Source organism: Peromyscus leucopus, chromosome 4, assembly GCF_004664715.2.
Source record: "Peromyscus leucopus breed LL Stock chromosome 4, UCI_PerLeu_2.1, whole genome shotgun sequence".
Lineage (NCBI taxonomy): Eukaryota > Metazoa > Chordata > Mammalia > Rodentia > Cricetidae > Peromyscus > Peromyscus leucopus.
The window spans coordinates 137,534,896-137,547,635 of record NC_051066.1 but is presented as its reverse complement, the minus strand read 5'-3'; the positions used below and the strand labels follow the sequence as shown (position 1 = coordinate 137,547,635).

Here is a 12,740-nt window from a genome sequence, read left to right as displayed (position 1 = left end):
CAGTATAGACTTCCTTATTGTTATTTCCATGCTGAGAGAATCAGGGAAAGCCATTGAGAGATGAACTTAAGATACTTCTCTGCGAGGCTGTGGTCCTCATATTTCTGCATCCTGGGCTAGCCTGAACTGAAAGCTTTTTCCATGTGGACCTTGGAAAGATGCCAGCAAAGGTCCCTTTTGGTACCCTCTACTCTATCTTAAAGTAGCTGTGCTCTAGTTCTTGGAAAATTTATAGAGTTAGGATTAGCTTAGAAGAAAAGACCTGGGATAAAAGGAATATTTTTCATAAATCCCTACTAAAATGAGGCAGAGATACTGGTTCACCTGTTTTGTTTTGACTTATATAGGTGAGCTTCTTAGGATATGGGCTGATAACTGTTTTCTGTTGGCTACAGGTTCACCCAGGAGAACCTCCATTTGACCTAGAGCTGTTCTACGTTAAGTATAGAAATTTGTACGTCTATTTGATATTCTACATGTATTTGAATTTTATTTGAATAAAACTTCCTTTCCCATGACACTTCATTATCTTCAGAAACTGGCCCCTAAGGCATGATCTTGACTGATTCAAGTTCACCTTAGGCAATATGACTCATTTTGGGCTTCACATAGAATCACCCAAGAAGGCTTTTAAAAACTTCTAAAGCCCTTACTCCACCCAAGACCACTTGATTTATAGTCAGAGTGGACCCTAAGGACTGATGTGTTTAAAAAAACTCTCTGAACATTTCTTCTTATTCACCCAAGTGGAAAGGCTATTCTGTAGTGTTTATTCTTTTTTCTCTTGCATTTCTTTTTTCTGCTACCTGCCCACTTTCACTAATATGTACTTGATAAAATTTGCCTGTAAGTCTGCTCCGATGTCTGCTCTGAGCCAATTTAGGTAGAACTTGCAGAGAAATTAATGGTTTGAAATCAACCCTATTATTGTCCTTTAGGGAAAGGTCTTTCTAAGAGTGGTGCCCAGCAGTGTCACAACTTGCTACTTCTGTGTATGATAGCCATTCTTTTTATTGAAACCTTAATAGTATTTTGCTGTGTTGTTCTCACTATTGTATGTCTTTGGATAGTTCCTATTTACATTGTAAATGGGCCACAATGGAAGAGCTGGAAAAGGATCCCCGCATCGCACAGAAGATCAAGCGATTTAGGAACAAACAGGCCCAGATGAAGCACATTTTTACTGAGGTGAAGCAATGTGTATTGACTCATTTCCCTGCTACTTTTTCTTTCTGCATTAAATATTTAGGTTGAAGTTTTTAAATCCACAGTCCTATATAGTCCTATTATAGCACTGTTGATCAAGTCTGATATGGATGCTGATAAAGAGAACAGCATATTCACTCATTTACTAAACTCTGTAAACTGACACTCATAGCAATAGACAATAAATACAGTGAGAACAATATAAACACAATTGTAGGCCCTCCTCCAAAGAATGGATATCTCAAAAAACCCTTCAAGTCTGAATGTAAACAAAAAAGGTAAATGTTAGAAAATAATTAAGCTTGAGAACTTCAAAACAAAAGAAAAGACTAGTGAGTTTCAGTGTTAAAATCTGAGGTGGCTTTGGCTCTGCAGACACAACTGACATCTCACGTAAATAGAAAATATGAGTGTAGTTTATATATACATCTTCCCTAATTATGCATATGTGCATACTTACATGGCATACATTCTTGTTCAGCAGAGAACTGTGTATTTACACATACATGTAAGTTATGTGTCTACACAGACATATGCCAAACAGCTTTAATAAGAAAAGTACCAGACCTGAAATGGAAGTAGACAAATATGCAGAGAATTTCTGAAGAAGGAAATGTTGGTCATTAGGCATACCAAAATGTGTAGCTTCACTAGAAACTAAAAGAAGTACAAATAAAATTGGAATCTTAACAGCTTTTGTTTTGTTTTGTTTTGCTTTGCTTTGCTTTTTATTTTTCAAGACAGGGTTTCTCTGTGTAACAGCCCTGGCTGTCCTGGACCTCTCTTTGTAGACCAAGCTGAATTCAAACTGACAGAGATACACCTGCCTCTACCTCCCAGGTTCTGGGATCAAAGGCATGCACCACCACTGCCTAGCAGAATCTTACAGTTTTTACTTATCAGATATTTGAAGGTTTTAAAGGCATTTAAGGCTGTTAGCCTTATTGGTGAGAACATAGTGAAGGAACACTGGCTTTCTTGTCCTTACTATGAACATGACTAGATGTGACTCATCAGATATCCCAAATTTGTGTGTCGCTTTCCCAGAAAGTCTAGTTCTGTCACGTGTTTTAAAGAAATCATCAAGTCTTTGTACAAAGAATTAGCTATTTTAAAAGTTGCTTATACTGCTAATTAAAAGCAAACACAGTGTTAGATAGTAATTTACTAAATTACATATTCTATAGAATTAGATACTATACATTTAATGAGAATCATACTAAAGAAAACTATTGGTGCTTTGGAAATATACTTCATGTTATGAACTGGTGTTATTTTAAAACAAATGCCAGGCTCCAACAGGACATCGGACAATTCCATACTGTAGTGCAAGAGAAAAGAAACATCATAATAATATATAGAAAATGCCTTGAATAAATACATGGATATCTTACCATTTTCCTCTGGGTGATGGAATTCTAACACTTAATTTTTAAAGATTTATCTGTGTATATGGTGCTCTATCTGCATGCCCAAACAAGACATCAGATCCCATTATTGATGGCTGTAAGCCACCATGTGGTTGCTGGTGATTGAATTTAGAACCTCTGGAAGAGCTGCCAATGCTCTTAACTGCTGAGCCATCTCTCCAGCCCCATACTTTCCTTTCTTTCTTTCTTTTTTTTTTTAATGTGTAATGTATAGTTTTATTCAGATAACTTTTGAAGGAAAGAGACACTAAAATTACTCTTAAAATGTAGTCTTACAGCCAGGTGATGTTGGCACATGCCTTTAACCCCAGCACTTGGGAGACAGAGGCAGGTGAATGTCTGAGTTCGAGTCCAGCCTGGTGTACAAAGCAAGTTACAGGACAGCCAAGACTATATAGAGAAACCTTGTCTCAAAAAAAAAAAAAAAAAAAAAAAAAATGCAGCCTTACTAGATTCTAAGAGTGCACTCAAGTGCCATCAATTATAGTAAATTGCTCATCCATTTACCCATCTGTGATTCACATTGTGGTCCTTTGTGCTATTGCTAAGTTGCTTCCGGATGACCTCAGTTTGGGGTTCTTCTGATATAATCTCATAGTTAGTGCTGGAGATGTAGCTCAGTGCTATGACACTTTCATACAGTGCCCTGGGTTCAGACACACACACACACACACACACACACACACACACACACACACACACACCCTCACCCTCACCCTCACCCTCTAATAAACACACACACACACACACCCTCTATTAAAATTACAGTTTGGCCCAGCTTCTCTGTGGTGGATATAAAGCCCCTGAGAACTATTTTAACATGTTCCTCTGAATAGAGAGTTGGGGAAAAAAAGGTGTTGTCTAAATGAGAAGGACCATGTGAACCCGTTGGATAGTCTCTGTATTTCTTGGAACATTTCTTTCACACCTCTATTTTAGCAAGGGTTTGCAATGTAGTAACTTGTTTACATGTCTGGCTCTTCCATATTAAGCCCTGTGAGACAGACAGACAGTCCATTTGTCACTGGAGCTAGGTATGGGGTCAGTCCTCTTTATACCACTTTTTTGCTTCAGACCCTTCAGCACCTAATGTTAGTCAATCAATCAATCAATAAAATCTTAACTTAGTGATGAAGCCTACACAGTCCTCTGTCTTTCTGACATAGTCCCATGGGAGTAACTATTCCTTGGTTGCAGACAGAGTAAAGTGTGTTGAGTATTTCTCAGAATAATTAACAGGAGTTTGTACTGGTAGAAAAGAAAAGGCTTTTGCTGTTGTCTTGTAGATTGGTGTTTGCCTGATTATGTTTGCACCACTTGTGTACCTAGTTCCCTCAGAGGCCAGGAAAGGGCATCAGATCTCCCAGAACTAGAGTTGCAATTTAAACTGTGTTGTGGATACTGGGAATTGAACCTAGGTCCTCCAGAAGAGCAGCCACTGCTCTTAACTGTGGAGCCATCTCTAGTTCCAGGAATAGGCTTTTGAGAAGATTTGAGTACATCAAAGAATTAAGAATGAATAATAGTGCAGAGGACTTCAACTATTTTGCATTTGTATTAGTAATTTGGATAAATGATAATATGTGATATGAATAGAGATTGAATTTTGGGTTGATCATTTTCATGCTCATTATTTCCAACTGCTTTATGAGATATCCAAGGCATAGCTGAGAGAGATCCCACTCTAGAGTTGAGGTACACAGAAGTAGGTAGGTGCATTCTGACTTGAAATCCACTTTGGAAACCAACCTTCCTTATCACATTAGTGTTAGATGAGCAATGAGAAAGTCAGAGTTTAGGCTTGTCTGGACATTTTGGGGTGAGTAAAATAGAGAAGTGAGTCTAATGGCCTATATTAGTGTGTCAGCATTTTCATAGTTTTCAAGTAGAGAAAATGACTGGACTGCCAGTTTTATTACCCATAAATTGACTGCATTGCCATGTCATTCTGCCTGAGCTGCATTGTGAGGAGTGCTATTGTGCCTGGTGTTTCCATTCTTCAGCGTGATGTGATGATGTTCATTTGGATGTGAGTGCTTAGTAGAGGGGCTTTGCTGCAGGAGGCCTGGAGGTTTTGGTACAGGGACAGAAGCATGGCTGAGTCAGTGAAAAGGTTGAAAGTGGAGTGCCTGGTAGTCAGAGCTTGGACTCCGAAGCCAAACTGCTAGGGCTTCTCCCAGACTGTGTACCATACAGGGTAGGGTAGCCTAGGACAACTTGCATAAGTCACTGCTGATTCAGTGTGCTCATATGTACATAGAGGGGCTCTTAATAATACCTGCCCTGAAGAACACTTAAAGTTGACAGAGCAGTTGTTGGTTTTCAACTCTATGGAGATATAATTAACAATATTTGTGAAATTTTAGGTGTACAACTTAATGTTTTGATGAGCATTCACATCATGAGTGTGTGTGTGTGTGTATATAGTTAAGCTATTTAAAATGGTGTCCAAAACAGTATTTTTAGCTGCTGCTCTGTCGTACTTTCATCTCTAGAAGATTCATTATAAGTAGCTGATGAGTATATACATAAATATATACACACATACATATATACATACATAGCCTTTGCCCAACATCTTTTCCCGTCATGGAGACATAAAATTCTTATAGCACCTGTACTACAAGGATTAACTGAAAGCACTCTGCAGAACTTGGGACATACTAAGTAGTCTTAAATGTGGTCTAATTCAGTCTTCTTGGAAGCATAATATGCATAAATGTAAGTAAATAAATTCAAAGTATACATCTCAGTGGATTTTTACAAAATAAAATGTATAACTACCACCTAAATCAGGAAATAGAACTTCATTGGTGTTAAGAAAAATTGTCATTTCAAGTCACCAAGGGAGCAGTGAGCTATAAGACAAAGGGATCCCTTCAGCTGACTTTTGCATATTGCTATAGAAGGACTTACTTGGCTGTGGTTCAATCTCTCCAGTGGTTAGATCCTTTAAACTTAGTCATGAAAAGCAGGATTTGAGGACAGTCTTCCAGAAATGTCTGTGAAATGACTTACTTTCAAGCACTCCTCTTCTGTCTGTTTTCTGATAAGAGTCCAGAGTAGGGACCACTTAAAAATAAAACCTGGTTGTTAAGAATTGAGGGGGAGAAAACTATACATCTTAACTGTATTCTGTTTGCCTCAGCCTGATGAAGACTTATTCAACCCTGACTATATAGAAATTGATCGTATCTTAGAGGTGGCCCACACCAAGGATGCAGAAACAGGGGAGGTAGGTGTGTTCCCATTTGCCTTTCATAAAACTCTGTCTCTTCTTCCCATACATATTATTTGTATTGTCAACAAACGCTCTTTGTTTTAATGGCATTCATTTGTTTTCATGCAGGGTTAGTTTTCAGGGGCTGGCACAGAATGGTTGACTACTTTACCAAGTTTCTTGTATTTTCCCACCAGGAGGTAACACATTACCTGGTGAAATGGTGCTCCCTGCCATATGAAGAAAGCACATGGGAGCTAGAAGAAGATGTGGATCCTGCAAAAGTTAAAGAATTTGAGTCTCTACAAATTCTCCCTGAAGTTAAGCACGTGGTAATATATCTGTGTGTCTGTCTGACATCTCTTGTAATATGTAAATTTTGAAGTTAGAAACTATGATGCATGTTTGACTGGGTTCTCAATTGACTTCTGAAGTATCTTACCTTTTGATGCTCCCTCTCCTTGACAAACTTCATCTGCATCCTGATCAGCACTTGCTCTGAACCCTGTTTTAATGTGTGTAACATGTAAGAAGCTTGGGTGTGAGCTTATAATTCTTGGTGTGCACCTGTCCTTTGGTACCAGTAACATGGAATGCAGAAGAGATGGATGTCGAACCTCTGCACAGTGTTTTTCCTATACCCTATTTTGAATCTCTTGCTCCCTCAGTGGTCCTTTTTTCTTTGTAGCACCCCCCCAGGCCCCCCCCACTAGAATATTCTTAAGGTGAGTAGAGTAGTCCTTGATGGTCCTTAATAGATCCTAGAACCTGAAGAAGAAGCTATTAAAGAAGGTGACTGTAGGTTTTAGTGATCTGTTTCTGTTTGTTTTTTTTTAAATCACCATTTTTATATAAAAATATCCAGTTACTTAAATTTGTATCTAATTTTTGTGTCATAGGTGGGACTAGGGAGACTAGATTAAGGGTAGCTCTCTGTCGGAGTCCATTTAAGAGCAGTGTTTGTTTTTGGTGTTATGGCAAATGAAAATATATAGAAATATCTGAAGATGCAGACTTGTGATTAGAAACTCACACAGCTCACTGTGTTTTGTTTATATGGTCAATTAGCTCTCTTTCAGCTCTCTCCTATATATACTCTTTACTGCTTTTAATTTGCCAGTCATTTACTAAGCATGTTCAAGGTTGATGTGTATGTGTGTGTGTGATATCATAAAGAAAGCAATGTACAGGAGCCTAGTCTAATGGAAAGAGTACATGTACATAGAGAAATACAGCAACCTCTAATTGTGCTGAGACTCATGATACAAAAACAAAGCATTGTGGGAGCAGAGGTTCATTCTGAAGCTAAATTACCATCTATAAGTCATCAGAATCCCAACTCATTCTCTCAACACAGCTCCTGCTTAGTTTCTCCAACCTGACTATGTCTTTGGCAGGAAAAGGAAGTCTCAGGTGTTGTCAGGTGATTTCGCTCTACTTCACTACTTTGCATGTGTGAGGCTATATCACAGTTCTCTAGAGCTACAGTATCCTTTTATACTTGTCCCTTTTTCCTAATTCATTTGTTTGCACCAAAAATGTACAGTTTGAAATTTTATCTCAAAAATTCTAAACTGAAATGGATGCTAAAAATACAAATAAATCTGTCTTTTTATACATAAAAAGAGGGTTAAATTACCTTAAAAAATAGTGCTTTTTGCTAAAGGACTCTTGCTCTGAGTTTTGAAGTTTAGACCTTACCTGTCTTGGTGAATAGGACATTCAGTGTCTGAAAGGGAAAATCCAGCGAGGTGAGTAGTTCAGAGAGGGATGCTGCTAAACTGGAGTGCTCTCAAGGCAGCCAAGTGGTTTTCAGTAGCATCCTCTCAAATGTCATCTGCAGTGCTGAGAGCCAGGTGATCGAATCAGTTGAGGGGAAGAAGCATCCAGAAAATCTCCTTACCTTACCTTGTAAAGGACACCCATTGAGCTGGGTGGCTTGGGCTTCAGGGATTTGGGCTAAATGGTTCTGAAAGCTAAGGAAGTGATTTCTGTAAAAGGAACAGAGCAACTAATGGGTACAGGGATGGCTTTGTTCTGAGCCTTTTCTATAAAAAGAAAGATATATTGGCATGATAAGCTTTCCTCTTTTATTTCTAAAAACACATGTTGCAGCATTCAACAGTCCCATTTCAGAATGCTTAGCCTAACACAGCTGAAGTAATGTCTAAGTGAGTTGTCACGTCTGTTTTTCTGGAAGGTCTTGGATGGCTTATACTTAACTCCAAGTTGAAGTTAGTTTTCAAATATCACATGCAAATGGCTTAGCATTAGTTAACAACATATTTAGTTGTAAACTTTATTGTAGTAACTCAAAGTAAAATTACAAAAGACAAATTGTTGAATAGAAAAGCAGACATCCAGTATTCTAACTGATAGCTAGGAATTTTTTAAGATCTTAAATATCACTTTAGAGACTCAATTTGTCTATAAGCTAAAAAGTTGTGCCGTTGCGTAAATAAGAAAATAAAGCCAATATAAATAAAATTTGAGCATACAAAAGTTCAATAGGTAAAGATTTAAATAGTCTCCCAAATAAATAATCATTTTAATTGAAATTCTAATAGTAATTTAAAAGAACTTGTTATTAAAGTTGTACAGAATAGTAAGATACAGTCCCATAGCCATTTTATGTGTGTTTGTGCAACACATAATATCTTCCTCTATTGCTTTTCACATTATTTACTTGTAGCTAGAGTTTTCCTGCCTTGCCCACAGTCAGGACAAATCTTTGTCACCCGCCAGTCCCACAGCTGCTCAGACCCAACCAAGTAAACACAGAGATTTATATTGCATACAAACTCTATGGCCGTGGCAGGCTTCTTGCTAACTGTTCTTATAGCTTAAATTAATCCATTTCCATAAATCTATACCTTGCCATGTGGCTGGTGGCTTACCGGTGTCTTCACATGCTGCTGGTCATGGCGGCAGCTGGCAGTGTCTCTTTCCCTCAGCCTTCCACTTCCCAGAATTCTCCTCTCCTTGTCCCACCTACTTCCTGCCTGGCCACTGGCCAATCGGTGTTTTATTTATTGACCAATCAGAGCAATTTGACATATAGACCATCCCACAGCATTTACTTGCTTACTTTTCCATGTAATGGGAGTGGGGCAATCTTACTACTTAGCTAAAGTGGCTGACCAACAGTCTCTCTCCAAAGATCCCTCCATGTCTGTCCCACCCTTCCTCACTAGGCACTGATGTTACAGTTTTGCATGGCTATGCCTGGCTTTTGTGGGTGTACTAAAGATCCAAATTTGGATGTTCATGCTTACATGGCAAGCACTCCGACCATTTAGCCATTCTACAACCTCGGCAAAGACCATTGTGAAAAATAATGCCCTATCAGATACACAGCTCCAGTGATTATAAAGAATGTGGTTTTATTGCAGTACTAGACGAACAGCCTATGGAAGAAGAAGATATAGCTGCAAGGTTATCTTGAAACAATATATAAGGGGCTGGATAAAGGGTTGAAAACATGTTCTGCTTTTTAAGAGAACCAAGTTCATTTGTCCGGCAGCTCACAGCCACCTGTAACTCCAGCTCCAGGAGATCTGACACCTTCTTCTGGACACCCATGGGCACATACCCACACCCGATAGATATACACATACATTTTTTAAAATAACCAATCTTTTTTTAAAACTTCATGTATAATAATATGGCATCTCATTAGTATTCACAAGTTTGCTGAGTTTTAGAAACTGGTATTTCATATGGAAAAATAAAAGAGTGAGCACACTTGACCAGGAAATGGTAGTTCATGTCTTTAATCCTAGCACTCAGGAGGCAGAGGCAGATGGATCTCTGTGAGTTCAAAACCAGCCTGATCTTCAGAGCAAGTTCCAGGACAGCCAGGACTACACAGAGAAACCCTGTCCCGGGGCGAGGGTGGGGAGAGTGCCTGTATTTTGTTTAAAGGGAATTAAAGAGTTTGTAATTTGATTTAAAGAGTTTTTTTTCTTATTGTGCTAACTTCAGAGACTACTCAACACAGTGTTTTACTCATTGTTCTTCCCTGCGCTGACATAGGAGACACAAACAAGCAAAAATGAAATTCTGTTAGAGAAACCACGAAACCCAGCTAACTAGCTTGTCAGGAAATTGAAGTGTAGATGAGAATGGCATCCAGGAGCCTAGTAAAGATGTCTGACACTAGATATTAGGTTGGTCTGTTACTGTTTGTAAACTTTACAGAAGTATTCATAATCTGGTAAAATTTAGGAAATGTAGCACCATTAAGAAAAATATCAGCAGTTCGAATCCATCCTTAGAGCAGCATTGGGGTTTGCTAGCTTACCTGAGGTTTTCCGTGTTATGTTTCTAATCCCTTTCTATACAGTCTGCTCTCTGTTTCCTTCCTAGGAGCGACCTGCTTCTGATGCCTGGCAGAAGCTGGAGACGTCTCGGGAGTATAAGAACAGTAACCGACTGCGAGAATATCAGCTGGAAGGGATGAACTGGCTTCTTTTCAATTGGTACAACAGGTGAGAGACCCTGAACCAGCCTGTGCTCACACTGAAGGTGTATTGTTGCTGTAACCTGAGGTATGTTGAGTAGACTTAGAAGAACGGCAAGTGCAGCACTGCTTCCAGCTTGAAATCATTCTAAAACATATAAAAATATCAGTTGTTTCCCCAACAAAAGGACAAGTAAGTTGATCCGTTGAATGTATGATGATAGACGGCCATGGTGTGATCCAAAGGAGATGGGGAATAAACTAAGATCCTAGGAGGGTGGGTGTTGTCTGTCTGGGTTTTAGTGTTTTGATATAGGGTCTTATGTGGCTCAAATGGCCCCAGATTTCGTTTGTAGACTAAGAAAACCTTGGACTGTTGACTTCCTGCTTCTTCCTCCTAAGCACTAGAATTATAGTTATATGTCACCATGCCTCTTAAGTCTTTACACCTGCCGCTCCTCAATTTAAAGTCCTTGAAGGAGAACAGATGTAGATTCTCGATTCACTCCACTATTTGTTTGGTGTACTAGATGTTTTGGATTTGTGCAGTAACACTCAGCTATGAATTATTTGTATTTTAGTTCTTATTAGAATGTAGAGGAACCAGATGAAATTTGCAAAAGCTGAATTGAGATTTTCATAAGACTGGACATTGTATAACATTCAATATTTTTAAGTCAATGTGTTGTAATGCAAAACACATTTAGAAGGGATTCTGATGTCCTACTAAATTGAGATTTTTTTCATAAGACTGGACATTGTATAACATTCAATATTTTTAAGTCAATGCATTGTAATGCAAAACACCTTTAGAAGGGATTCTGATGTCCTAATGTTGTAGTGTAGCTCTACTACTTACTGTGTGACCCAGAGCATAACCTTTACCCAGCTGAACGGGGTGTTGGGTCACGCATCTGAACAGTGAGGGAGTGAGACCAGATGTACTCACACCTCTTCCAGGACCACCACTTTTGCTTCTGATCACCAGATAGCAATATCTTTACTCTTTCATGACAAGGAATTTATTTTGTAAGTTAAAATCTTGTCCTTTGATAACATACAAAGGCTACACAGTGGGACTCTCATCTTTACCTCAGTTTCTAGGAAGTTTGACATTCTAAAAACTGGCTTGGACAAACGTAGATCTTCCCTCATGCAGATTCAAGATTACACTCGCATATGTGTGTGAGTGTGCGTGCGTGCATGTGTGTGTGTGTGTGTGTGTAAGCTGAATGTAGAAAAGGAACTGTGAGAGGTAAGATGGGGTCTTAGGGGAGAAAGGAGGAAGGAATAAGAGTACAATTGAATGTGCATGACATGGAAACAGAACAGAAGGACTCTGTAGGGAGAACAGCATGGGGCCAGAGGCAAGAAGGAACCAAGTATAATGTTGCTATATGAGAGAAAACACAAATGTGTGTATGCTAACCTAAAATATTAATTTAAAAATTAAAATTTAAAAAGTCCAGCTGGGGTTATCGACATTTTCCCCTTGTCTTAATATTGTTTTATACTATTTGTAGTTTCTATTCTAATACCTTTGTTTTATACATTTTCTCACAATTTGGCATAGGCAAAGTATGAATAATTATAAAACTAGCCTTAGTTTCATCACTGCATATTATAAAGCCTTCACTAACCTCAAAGGTCAGAGTTTTAGTTATATCTAACCTCTGTAATTTCCTATATTGGTAATGAATTACTCACACTTCTTACCCTCTGCAGAAAAAACTGTATTTTGGCGGATGAAATGGGCCTGGGGAAAACCATCCAGTCCATAACGTTCCTTTCAGAAATATTCGTCCGGGGAATCCACGGCCCTTTTCTCATCATTGCCCCCCTTTCCACCATCACTAACTGGGAGAGAGAATTCCGGACGTGGACGGAGATGAATGCTATTGTGTACCATGGCAGCCAGATCAGCAGGCAGATGATTCAGCAGTATGAAATGGTGTACAGAGATGCACAGGTGAGCCTCACCTGAATCAAAAGACCCAGAGACTCCTGACTTCACAACAGCCTTTCTGCTACTTGTCTTCAAGAGTTTCAATCCTGCATCTCAAGCTGCTGTTTGCTTGTTTGTGGGGTTCCTGTTGCTGAGACTGACTTCTTGCTCACTGTGTATATTTTGTGAGGACTATGATAAAACACAGATTGAAGAGATGCTTTCTTATCCCTATGAGATACACATAAGGTCTATTTTAGGACACTGAAAGCTTGGTTTATTGGGTAGCCTATGAAGTTGCTTGTTTGTGCAGAAGATTTTTGTCTTAACTATTATCTACTCAGTAAAGAAAATAAGAAGTGCATGGGCCAGCCATGATAGAACACTCCTTTAATCCCATCATTTGGGAGGCAGAGAGTTTGAGGTCTACATAGCAAGTTCTAGGCCAGCCAAGGCTACATACATAGTGAGACTCTG

At 38.9% G+C, this 12,740-nt stretch overlaps 1 protein-coding gene across 3 annotated transcripts in view; it reads left to right on the top strand.

Annotated features, from left to right (window-relative positions):
* Chd6 (chromodomain helicase DNA binding protein 6) overlaps positions 1-12,740 on the top strand; it is a 130,263-nt gene that overhangs the window by 42,831 nt on the left and 74,692 nt on the right. For all 3 annotated transcript variants that reach the window (XM_028868398.2, XM_028868396.2, XM_028868397.2), the window contains exons 6-11: positions 396-454; positions 1,071-1,188; positions 5,785-5,871; positions 6,054-6,188; positions 10,225-10,346; positions 12,044-12,287. In XM_028868398.2, coding sequence (XP_028724231.1) covers positions 396-454; positions 1,071-1,188; positions 5,785-5,871; positions 6,054-6,188; positions 10,225-10,346; positions 12,044-12,287 — 765 coding nt within the window. The remainder of the gene's footprint in view (positions 1-395; positions 455-1,070; positions 1,189-5,784; positions 5,872-6,053; positions 6,189-10,224; positions 10,347-12,043; positions 12,288-12,740) is intronic.